At 41.6% G+C, this 12448-nt stretch overlaps 1 protein-coding gene across 1 annotated transcript; it reads right to left on the minus strand.

Annotated features, from left to right (window-relative positions):
- Positions 1-8898: 8898 nt before the first annotated feature.
- LOC115821487 (retinol dehydrogenase 12) lies at positions 8899-11761 on the minus strand. Its single transcript, XM_030785309.1, has 7 exons — positions 11695-11761; positions 11037-11210; positions 10766-10957; positions 10416-10577; positions 9645-9764; positions 9201-9405; positions 8899-9004 (listed from the first exon to the last, which is right to left on the minus strand). Exons 1-7 carry the CDS (start codon positions 11759-11761, stop codon positions 8899-8901), a joined length of 1026 nt encoding a protein of 341 aa, XP_030641169.1.
- Between the last annotated feature and the right edge of the window lie 687 nt (positions 11762-12448).

Below are 12448 nucleotides of genomic sequence, written 5' to 3' on the forward strand. Positions count from 1 at the left end.
AGTGGCGGTTGGGGATAGGAGAGAAAAAAAGGACTTTGCCGTTGGCTCTGACTCATACTGAATACAGTGTATTGATCACATGGTAATGCAGGTAACAAACATCTCTGTGTGTCTGTGATCTGTGCACAATTCATCTATTATTAAAACATCTCTTATTGCTCCTCTCATTGTTGATAGGCTCTGATAAGAGAGCAGTTCCATCTCTCTCTCTGTCTCTCTCTCTGTCTCTCTCTCTCTCTCTCTCTCCCTCTATCTTGCTCTCTCTCTCTTTCTATCTCTCTTTCTTTCTGTCTGTCTGTCTGTCTGTCTGTCTGTCTGTCTGTCTCTCTCTCTCTCTCTCTCTCTCTCTCTCTCTCTCTCTGACCCTTTAGTGAATTCACTCCATCAGGACACATTACAAACCAATTACTACCAACGTTAGAAGGCTCTACATACAAACATATTTTCACATGCCACCAAAAAGGGACGACAAAAAGAGCAAAGTGAATAACATTTTGAAAATGTAATAATAATAATAATAATAAAAAAAAGAGTGGCAAAATGGTTTCACTGCCACCAGTGTTGTCACACAGGCTAAGCATCAATGATTTCTCCATAAATGTCCAGCTGTTTGGTCATTTGTGGTGATGGCTGAAGTCACTGTAAACTGAAACAGGAGTGTGTTGTTTGGCGTTGTGAGAGGCGAACGGAGGAGCAGAGCTGAATGCGACGTGGACTCTGCTCTGTCGTCTGCAGTCGGAGTTAGCCAAGTACGTCCGCGTGATTACTCGTCCTCCTTTCACAGACAGATTGATTGTGCTTTTTTTCCATCGGGAGAAAGTGTGTTTGTTCAAACGTAGCTGCTGATGTCTGTCAGCTATATTTGGTTAGATAACAAAATCAAACCCCTTTTAAATCAATGGAACTCTCTTGCACGCTCTCTCGCTGTCTCTTGCACGCTCTCTCTCTCTCTCTCTCTCTCTCTCTCTCTCTCTCTCTCTCTCTTTCTCTCTCTCTCTCTCTCACTCGCTCTCTTACACTGATAAGAATGACAAAGTGAACTTATGTAATGCCACAAACAAGGGAGTACAATAAAGGACACTCTGCTGAATTTGAATTGGAAGACCAAAGTGCTCCTTAATGTCCCTGTATGAGTGTATTTTAAATTTCAAATTTTTCATTTTTCATCGCTTTACTCTCAGTGGATGTCACTTTCACAAAGGCTCCCAACAGATAGACTACACGAGCGATGCAGTGACTTTCAGTGGACTTATTTGAGACACCATATCACAACAGCAGTTACATAATCTAATTTACTTCTGTAATCTGTAGGGGGTGGATGGCGCCCTGACTTTGGTATTTGCCCAACATTAAAAACAACTGCACAGGGCTCTATCCTTTTCCCTATTTTTTTTAGTCCTGTCTTAATTTAAATAAACCATTGATGCTCCCCCCAGAGGATGCTGAGTTCTGATTTATGGCATTCTAATCTAAATGGTGTGTTAAAAAGAAGTCAAAATCATGCCAAATTGCATTAACTTATGTTCCATAGAAATAGCACAGGATATGCATTATCTGCATCACCTGATGAAAATAAAAATTCCACACTAGTTGTTTCGTTCTGTGCTGTGTGTTCGGCCATGTGTTGTCCTCTGTATCCCGTGGAAACTGCTCACATAGGACAACATCCGTAGGGGCATGTATTCCTGCCCTGTGACTTTCCATCTCATCCGTTCAGAACCATAAACTGAATCAGTTGTATTTGGGATTATTTTTAAACTCTTGGGGAGTGAAAGATTTTTGAATAATGGAGGAGTTCCAGTCATATGCATGTAAATGGACTCACTCATATGACTGAATAATGAATGTAATTAAATCACATTTTTCTCCTTGTTTTTTTGTACAGCTATGTCTACTTACTTTCTACTTACTTACATACTCATAATTTACCAAAGATGCTTGTATGTTTGTTGTTTCCAGTGTAAAACCAAAGTCTTAATGATATTCTATCAAGGCTTTGATTCTAAATCATGAATCCAAATTTATAAGATATTTGTGATCTGAACTGTCATCAAAATGATGCCACCAAGTCAGCAGAAAAATGCTGCTAGACAGTTCTTTGAGAAGAACTGCATCAGTAGTCTCAGGAAAATTCAGGACAGTAATTAAAGGAAAAAGAAAGTGCTGTGATGTTCATTGCGCATCCTGTGGGCCTTGTGAAGTGAGTGGGGACTGAGAGAACAAAGAGCCCAGGTCCAGACAAGTAAAGAATCAATACAACTACACAGACTGCTCCCACTCCGTTCCCTCCTCATTACAGAGACAGAGAGAGAGAGAGAGAGAGAGAGAGAGAGAGAGAGAGAGAGGAAGAATGAAACGCTTGATACAGGGGACAGGAGAACAGAGTTTAGACCTCTTGCCTGATGTCATGTCTACCTTCAGTTTGTATCTGGACACTGAGTGCCCTGGGGTAGCAGGATAAACCTCAGCTTATGTGAGCAGGGATGGACGTGTGTGTGTGTGTGTGTGTGTGTGTGTGTGTCTGTGTGCAGACACAACTGCATGTTTTACTGAGAGTGATCTGATGCATGTCTTCAGAACGGCATAAACAGCACACCCTTTAAAAGGTTCACCTTTGTTACGGGTAAGATACTTACCAGACCTGAAACGAGACTGTGGATATGTGGGCGTGGTCAGGTCTGTACATTATACAGTAATCCTAATGCATCACAATAGAAACGTAGCAGTGCTACATAGCAGCTAATGTAATGCCTTCACCCATATGGACTCCAGTGAAATCCCCCTTCCATTGAGCATTAACCCATTCAGGATCGTACCATCTGGAGGCCATCCCCCCCCCCCCCCCCCCCCCATTACCTTTTTTAATAGCACAGTCTCATAAATACACATGATGAGTCCATACTGGGACAGGTCTTTACACAGGGCCTGTCCTACGAGCTCACCCATCTGTGTCACACCGCAGGACTCATGACAGCCATGAGTTCATTCAGAGACCAAAATGCCAAGTGACAGTGGTTTCCGTCTGTGTATTGTGTGTGTGAGAGAGATAGAAAGAGAGAGAGAGAGAGAGAGAGAGAGAGAGAGAGAGTGTATTTGTTTGAGGCCATGTGGATATGTGTTTGAGTGTGAGAGTGTGTGTGTTTATGTACATATGTGTGTGTGTATTTGCGTGTGCATTTGTGTGTGCATGTGTGCATGTGCATGTGCGTGTGTGGGTGTGTGCGTGCCTGCATGCATGAGTGTGTGTGTGTGTGTGTGTGTGTTTGTGTGTGTATGTGTGTTGACCTTGTATGAATATACCCTATGTGTGTCAATGCTGAATTAAAAGCCTCAGCCGCTGTAAAGTGTGCCAGCTGTCTCAGTACAGTTCCTATTAAGGCTCTTTTTGTAGTTCTCACTCTACACACATTCACTGGAGTAATGTGTGGAAGAGAGAGAGATTACAGTGGTGACCTGAACAATAAGCTGAGATCAGAGATCAGCTTTAATCACAGAGCAACCATGATCTGCCTCCTCTTTCTCTTTCTTTACCAGCCTGTTTCTCTCTCTCTCTCTCTCTCTCTCTCTCTCTCTCTCTCTCTCACAGCTTAGCACCCAGAGCTCACTTTCAGCCCCCCCCCCCCCCCCCGCCCCCCCGTACACGGACTCCAGAACTGGGCCACTGTTAGACACAGTTGTGGTGGAGTCAGGGGAAACTTTATGTTGTTAAAACACTCAGAGGACCATGCTGAAACATGACCACACAGTCAGATACACAGCTATTGCCCTATGAGACTGGCATTTACTAGTATATGACTGAGTGAGACATTCCCATGTTAGTAAATATTAGTAAGTACTTGTATTCATTATATTCATGATTTTCTTTTTTTTTCTTCTTTCTTTTTTTGTAATCAGTGGAAATGTATGTATGTATTTAGGGAATGTCACATATGCCGTAAACTCAGAGACATGCTGTACTGAAATATCAACTTTTTTTCTAGATATATAGTCAGTGTTTGAAAATGAAGGCAACTGCATGCTATGCAATATCTAGTAAAACACTCTTTACTGTTTGAAATACAGTTGAGTATACAGCTTAGCAGAACTATACATAAAACACACACACACACACACACACACACAAACAAACATGCACACACACACACACACACACACACACACACAAAGGTCCTTCAGTAGACAAATCTCTGTGTTTTCACTGATTAGCCATGTCTCCTGCTGGGAAGCTCATTTTCTGTCAGAGTTTAGACTTTTCTCTCTCTCGCTCTCTCTCTCTCTCTCTCAGACTCTCTATCACACTCACCATCTCACAGACTGCTGCAGGCGGTGAATCACAGCCGTCTACTCCTGGAGTTCAGGGTGGAGAAGGAGAAAGAAAACAACACGAGAGGATTTAAAGAAGAAGAGATCGATTCATTCACATTACACATCAAGTAATATGATCATGACAGCACTGACATTACTCACCTAACCAATATTCTCGAGACTCGTGAGAGAAAGTCTCTCGAGTTTCAAGGGATAATCTGTTTCTACTTGTTCAGATAAGAGTTAAACTCTTCCTTGTTGATTGCTAGGTCAGATTATTTAATTTTAGATTAGATTAAATTGCGGATATTTTTGGTCTGTGTGTATCATCCTCCAGTCAGAGGTTCAGTCTCTAAGTTACAGTTAGTGATGAGAGATTCAGTTGCTTGTTGTTATGCAGTTAAAGTGATTCTCTGTGATATATTTGTGAAATCTGAAGGAGAGGAACTTTTTGTAGCTTGTTAAGGAACACTGTAAATTAACGTAAAACAGATTAACAGATGCACTCATTCTCAAATGCTATCTTCCAATTTTTAGCTACATCTGACTTAATAATTACAATTACAAACTGTGTATTTGTAATTGTCGCTGTAAGATCCACCATAACTTTTCATATCGCAATGAAAAGAGTACCTCTTCTGCCCAAAGGCTCCTTTGTGTGTGTGTGTGTGTGTGTGTGTGTGTGTGTGTGTGTGTGTGTATGTGTGCGTGTGTGAGCGTGTCTGAGAGAGAGAGAATTAGCTCCTCCTCCTTCTTTTTGTCCCCCTGGCTGTTTTTACCCATTCCCTTTGTGCTGACTCCCCATTGCTCCTATAGCCTTATGGCCTGAAGGTGGGGGGCTGGGTGTGTGTGTGTGTGTGTGCGCGCGTGTGCGTGTGGTGTGTGTGCCTGTGTTTTTTTTGAGGGGGGGGGGGGGCTCTCATAAATTACGTAGGCCCAGGGAATGACCTCACAGGGACTGTTAAATCACAGACCTGTCTGTGTAGATCCAGCACACACACACAAACACACACACAGTCATCCACCGCAGTGAAAGTCTCCATGCACCACTATTGTTAAGCAAGTAGCATTCCAGTTCTGATTCAGTGCCACTCAAAAAAAACTGGCCATTTAGCACAATCACAGTCTCTGCTGAGGCAATGAAAAGTGACTTTAATGGTCTACCACTAAAAACCGAATCAACTCAAGAGGTTAGCATTTAATCTGACCTCTGTGGGCCTCTCTCTTGATAGCCTTGAATCCTGGGACGTCAGAGCTGAATGCAAATAAAGCACAAGGCAGCACGACGCTTGTATTCATTTCAGCTTTCAACCAGCTCCCCTGTGAGGCCTTACTATAGCCCTCTGTTTTCCCACAAACTTTCTCCAATGCTTCAGCTAAATGGCTAACAGAGGAGGGAGGGGTGGGGTGGTGGGGGGGGCAGAGGAGTTGTTGGGGGTTGGGATGGGTTAGAGGAACCAACCCAGCGGTGACCTTCAGGGGTCGTCAGACGAGGGCTTGGGCGACCACAGTGACATTTCCTATTCAAAGCCTTCACTGATTCACTGGCCTCCACTGAGCGCCGAAAGTGCGTCAAAACCGATTGTTAATTTCCTGTAAGTCTCAGATCTCGCATTCCACAGTCTAAAGACAGAACAGACTATCTCCGTTCAGTTTCTCTGTAGAGTTTTACTGAAGCCTTACTGTCTCATCTCCCCATTCAGTACTATTTCTGTACTCAGCAGTTAATAAGCTAATACTGAATTTGGATTCAGGTTCTGAACAATCTAAATGCTACTGATCTGTAAAATGCTGTGTGCTTGCTTAGGTCCATTTTATTCGTTCCTGCGAATGGTCTGTGTGTGTATATAACACTTTCAGGAAGGCCAACAGTTGGTCACAGGAACTCTCCCAGGGTAATGTCTTTAAGCCCACTTCATTCTCTGCTATCCCACATTAGTGGACAAGCATGTCATGACTGACTTGTTCAAGTTAAACACAAGCAAAGCAGGTTTTCTAATAGCTTTTGTTCCGCTATTGAGAGAACATCGAGAAACCTCTACCAGCTTTTCAGTTGGTAATAAAATTCCATATGAAATCAAACAAAAATTGTTTCATATAGCGTGAGAGAACAGATATCTAAAAAAAAAAAAAAAAAAAAAAAGTAAACTAATGTTCAACACATTTGAGAACAATCACAATGGTGAATTTATATATATATATATATACCTTAAAAAAACACACGCACACTCACATGTACTGCAGTGTGCAACCCAGACTTATGTAGTCAAAAACATGCCCTACTTCCCTAACGGTGCAAGACAGACAAGGGCTGACTATTAGCTCTCTCTCTCTCTCTCTCTAACACGTAGAATCAATGCACTTTCACCACCACGCTCCATTAAGCCAGAGACAGACAGGCGTGGAGCCTCACCTAGGGACTCCGTTCAAACCAGACTGTTCATTGATTGGACGAGTTGGCACGAACCAGGCAGCTGTCCAGGGTCCTGAACAGAGGCGGCTGTCCGAGAACAAGGTTACATGATAGGGACCATGTGTCAGTCAACAATGTCTTAATGGTCTTGAATGGGTTTAAGATTTAGAGGTAGGCATAAAACTAGTGTGTGTAAAAGGTTACGTACTATGTATTGAGATATTTTGAGTAATTAAAATGTCGCTCTCCTTCTATAAACTGTTTCTCTTATGAGAAAAATCTGTATTGAAAAAGATGCCAAACATGTCAAAATTTCTTTTTTCTCCTGGGAAGCAACATTATAATTCATGAACAGCTTTTTTTTCATTATCCGAAACTGTCAGCCTGAAACATAAGCCATAACTGGCTTATATAAATGTCCCTATAATCTACTGGTTTGGCAATTAAGTCGAAGCAAAGTATATTAATTATTCGTATGCAAGACAATCCTTTTTCAACAATACAAAGTATTTGTCTGGCTGACCCAAAAACAGATCCCATTGCTTCGACAACTTCGAGCCATAAGCCAAATGCGCGGACAACGCCATCTGATTGTGTTTTGGAAACAGATATTATGTAAGTGAACTCTCGCTCGATTATATTTTCCGATGTCGCCTCTATTTTTAAACACAGAGCCTATATTCGAAGGGCATTACCCAGTAATCACTGTGTCATGAATAGATCTCTGACAGGGATGCTCAAAATCCACCTATGACCCCTCGGTAAACATCCGCTCGCTAAGCGCCTTTGACAGCTCACCTGGGTTTGTCGCATGAGGGAAGTCAAAGGTCAAAAGCTTTCGTTTGCAATAAAGAATGCTGGGGAAAAAAAATTCCCACAGACAGATTTCATGCAAATGGAGCTAGCACAGTTCTCATGGAACGTTTAACATTTAACCTTTCAATCACTGGGGATTTATGCATACTATAGCTATTCACTCAAAATAACTTTGTAGGCAAGTAAAATGCTGTACAAAAAATAGCGACTTAATATAAATTTAAAAGTAAATCAGCCAAAATAATCTACTTCTTACACTCAAGGATACTGACAAATCGTTGGTACAGTATACAGACATAGAATAAGCCCTCAATGAATTGATCATTCAAAATGGTACAGCTCCTAAAATAATATTATATGTTGACTGTATATTCAGACAGTACATTTCTACAAATGCACTGGACACACAGAACACACTCAGTCATGAGGCTTTAGTTCTATATCTGTTCAGCTTTTGAGTACTGTACACCCTAGAGGAAATGACCAAGCATGCATTTTGCAATACTTACTATTGCACTTCTCTAGTCTGTCCTCTAGTGGTCAAAGAGAGCACATGCACTCACTAAATACAGTTTTTTAACATCGGTTTCTTACAGGTTTTTAGTATCTGTAATACACATACATAAGTAGTCAATGTTCACACAATATAGGAAAAGCAGTAGTGTTTATGTTTATGTTATGTTTATATGTTTAGCATCTCTGAAAGTACATTTATCTGTCATCTGACAGACTAAAATCTGCACAGAAATTTCCAGTATTAAAACAAACTTATTTTTACATTTTTAGTTAAATTAAAGTCCACCGTTGATACAGTTTCGATAAGAGTTTTCACATTTCAAGGTTAATGGTGCTCTCTAACAGGTCTGGCTAGACATTTTCCCTAAACACTCAAGTCCCAAAATTCGTCTGAACTCAATATCTTTTAGATTAAAGTTTAATGTAGCATGACAAAAGTACATAAGATTTTAATTTGGAGAAAATGAGAAAATTCTCCCCTGCATCATGAACAGAGTACGTTTTATTTGTTTACAAGTGGAGGGGAAGCGACAACTCTGTGTCATCCTAATAGTTTCCAGCAGTCTTCACTTATGCCCAATTTTCACAACACATTTTCTCAGTTTGGGCAAGAACGTTTGCACGTAGCCTCAGTTGTCGGGGTGACATCACAATTCCCATGACAACGCTCCAGGAGGCAGAATCTTTCTCCCTCCCGCCCGGTCTGTTATGGCACACGCAGTCAGAGTTAGGGTGAGAAGCAAGACCACAAGGAATTGCAGAGCTCAGAGCGAAGAGAGAGAGAGAGAGCGAGAGAGAGAGAGAGAGAGAGAGAGAAGGAGAAACAGCAGACTAAGGCCAAGAACACTTCATTTCTTCTCTGTGAGCCCAACTAGACGAGCACTCTCCTCCCACAGCCTCCTGGCTGCCTCATCATCTCTGCCCTCAGGAGCTGCCTGCTTCTCAGCACAGTCACTGTGGTACATACACACACAGACAAACACACATACAGACACACACATACAGACACACACACACCATATGCACACAATTACACCACAGTTTAATGATGTAACACAATATTACCATATCAAAATAAATTTCTTAATGTAACTTATCAGACACATACTGCATTGTCTTGTGCATATGATCACAGCCCTTGCCGTGTTACCTGAAATAGCATCCTGACTTGCTCTCAAGACCCTCGGTCACCGCGCAGTAGATGGTAGTCTGAGACCCCTCCCATGGGGTCTTCATTAACAGAAAGGAGGGTAGAGACAGTAACATTTTAAGAAATGGGTATGATGACTCCACATGTCTACTGAGCTCCGTGCGTATGACCCCCGGGTGGAGGCTATAGGACGTGACTCCTTTACCTGCACAATCAAATTTAAAGCCACTTATCACTGGTCACGACTTCCTATTTACAATATTGAAAATATCACATTGTACAGAATAAACGTGAATTGTGTCCATTACTCACAACGCGGCCATTAATAGATTTTTTTAAAAAACTCAGTAGGTCTCCAGTTTGATACACAAAGGAGATTTTGATATAAAACAGAAAAGTGAAAGTTTGAATCAGTTGTTTCAAGAGCAGCAAAGAACTCGGTACCTTTCATCCTCCTGGCGAGCTCTCTGGAGAACAGAACGTTGGCCAGCTTGCTCTGTCTGTAGCTGACTAGTGCGCTGTATGGTCTTTCATCAAAAAACAGATCGTCAAAATCAATCTTGCCTGTAAGACACCAGCAGAGAGAGTATAATTTAACAAACACTTAACCATATCAGAGTATCTGTGTGATAGTTGCTTAAATACGTTTTAATAAAAGTTTAAAAGGCCTCGTTTACACCAGGAGTTAGACGCTGTAATCTGGATCCAAACAGCTATGACAGGCCAATCATCCTGTTGCCTTTATAAATGGCCAAATTTCAATAGCTACTGAGACAGACACTCAAATGTACAGTGAGGTTTACTTTTATTGATTTTTGTTTTGCTGAGTGTTCCCCAAACTGTGTGAAACATTAGCTGACTACCTGCGGCTACACAGAGCAATACTTGGCAGGAGGAGAACTTGAACTTGTTTTGATCACTTGTCTGAGATAGACAATGTCTCCATGTCCACCTCTGGTGCTGGTTTTACGGATATGATCTCAATCCAATTTAAATGTGACTTTTAGGTGTTTACACTAGTCCGGAAGATTAGGTCTCACACCAGATCCAATCAGAGTCATGTTTTAATGTCTGATTTGAACGGAACCTACAAACATAAAATGATGAATCCGAGGAGTGTTTCTCCACAATTAAAACTCATAATGTTTTCTGTAACATACACAGAAAACAGCTTTGTGACTTTCTCCTGCTGATCAGTAGTTTATAGAGGGTTACCTCCAACGTGGGCAATGCTGGACACATTCACCACCCGACTTGGGGCTGATTTCACGAGAATGCCCAAGAGGAGATTTGTCAGAAGAAAGTGTCCCAAATGATTGACAGCCAGCTGTGTTTCCAAACCATCCTCCGTGATCCATTTTGGGCACATCATGACACCTAATGGGGACAAGACTTCTTCAGGGTCTCTCTCTTCTCATAGCGTTACTGCTTCGTTCGGAAACAAAACTCACTCAGAGAACAAAAAAGCACAGGAAGTTTAATCCTCTCTTCGACCAAATGCACATTTAAATTCCTTTTCTTACAACGAGCGACGGCGCTTGTGTCGGTGACAGTCCTCGACCTACCTGCATTGTTAATAAGGATGTCAAGTCGCTCCTCTGTGGCCAAAAACTCTTTGGCAAATTCACGGACGGAATATAGAGAAGCCAAATTTAGATGCCTAATGACAACGTTTCCATTTCCGGTCGAACGGCGTATCTGTTCGGCTGCCGTCTCTGCCCGCGTCAAGTCCCTGCACGCCATCACAACCCGAGCCCCTGTAACACATCACACACTTCAACGATAAAGTTTCAGCAAGAGGCTCACCCAATGAATACCACACACAAGGAACCATACCTCTACGAGCCATGTCACGTGCCGTCTCTTTTCCAATACCAGTATTAGCACCAGTAATTACCACTGTCTTTCCATCCAGACGAACCTTACTGTAACATTTGCCACCGGCTATCCACTTTCGAGCAAGAAAACAGCCTGCAAGGGAGCAAACACGGGGGACGTGGTGCAACTTGGCTGTACAAACGTGTGCGTGTGTGTACATGACTCAGGAGATTCTGTATTATATTTTATGTAAAACAGTACACATTCATGCACAAACATTTACATACGTGAATGATTAACTGGTTATATATGATTAATGAGGTAAATGATAATAAATGTAACTCTTTTTAAGAAGGAGGGTATTGTGGTAAATTGTTTCACTTGTGCATATCAGAAAAGCACGTAATACATCGTCCGCGTTGTGTGTTATAGCGAACAAAGAGACAGTAAACGTTATGTGTGTATGCAATAACAGATATCTGTTTTATCATATGAACTGATTAAATGAAAAAATACAATAGCCTTCAATATAACACACTTTACATTCGAAATTAACTTTACATTTTCTCGTTTTATGTGGCTTCCTTAGCCTTAAAAAAGCGGGGTGCACGGAAAACGACGCTACAAAAGCGACAGAAATCAATGCGAATACAAAGGGAAAAGGAGCCTTACTTACACATTGCTATCACCGTGGCGATAGCACCATAATTGGCAAGAGCTGATGATCGAACTTCTCCCCACATCTCTGGACAATGGCGCTGGACTGGATGACCTCAAGATCAGGTCGCTGCCTTCCTTAGGTTTGATTCTGGTCGTCGGATTACTGCTCAAGGTTTTACCGCTCACGTCGCTGTCAGACTGTGGCAATGAGGCTATGAATAGGGTTAAGCAACTTAACCATCGGATTATCGCTTGTCGGGTGATAATACTTGTATTTCAAAAGAATAAGACAAAACAGTCTGGTGCGATGAGTACAGTCAAATCCAGGCACGCTTTTCGTTTACTCCGCTTACTCAAATAAACTTAATTCTTTAAAAAAAAAAAAAAAAAAACCCATCTTAAACCTGCACTGAACGCACTTCATTCTCCTTGCTTGTGTCAACCCACAACTGCACCTGCAGGCTATGTAGATCTGCACGCCATTAAACATTGGTTTACAAAAATGAAGTCGTCCACCCATCCGTCTATTTACATCATTACAATTATTACAACTCCTCCATCTGTTAGACTCTTATTTGTGTTTAAAAGCCATGACTTGTCTCTTTTTTTTCTGCGTCGACACAAAAGGTGATTCATAAACAAGCAGAAATTCAGTACATGCAACCATGCCAAATATTATTACCATTGTGTTCATTTTCATATTGACCCTTCATTCGAGCAAACACTTTCTCCCCTCTCTACTCTTAAGACACACCTCTGACTTCATCAGT

Source organism: Chanos chanos, chromosome 9 (genome assembly GCF_902362185.1).
Source record: "Chanos chanos chromosome 9, fChaCha1.1, whole genome shotgun sequence".
Lineage (NCBI taxonomy): Eukaryota > Metazoa > Chordata > Actinopteri > Gonorynchiformes > Chanidae > Chanos > Chanos chanos.

Coding starts and splice junctions, on each gene's coding strand:
- LOC115821487 (XM_030785309.1), bottom strand. CDS start 11,761: ATGTGGGGAGAAGTTCGATCATCAGCTCTTGCCAATTATGGTGCTATC. Junction 11,211..11,694: donor CGCCACGGTGATAGCAATGT/GTAAGTAAGGCT, acceptor ACGTTTGTACAG/CCAAGTTGCACCACGTCCCC. Junction 9,005..9,200: donor AAGTCAGGATGCTATTTCAG/GTAACACGGCAA, acceptor TATGTACCACAG/TGACTGTGCTGAGAAGCAGG.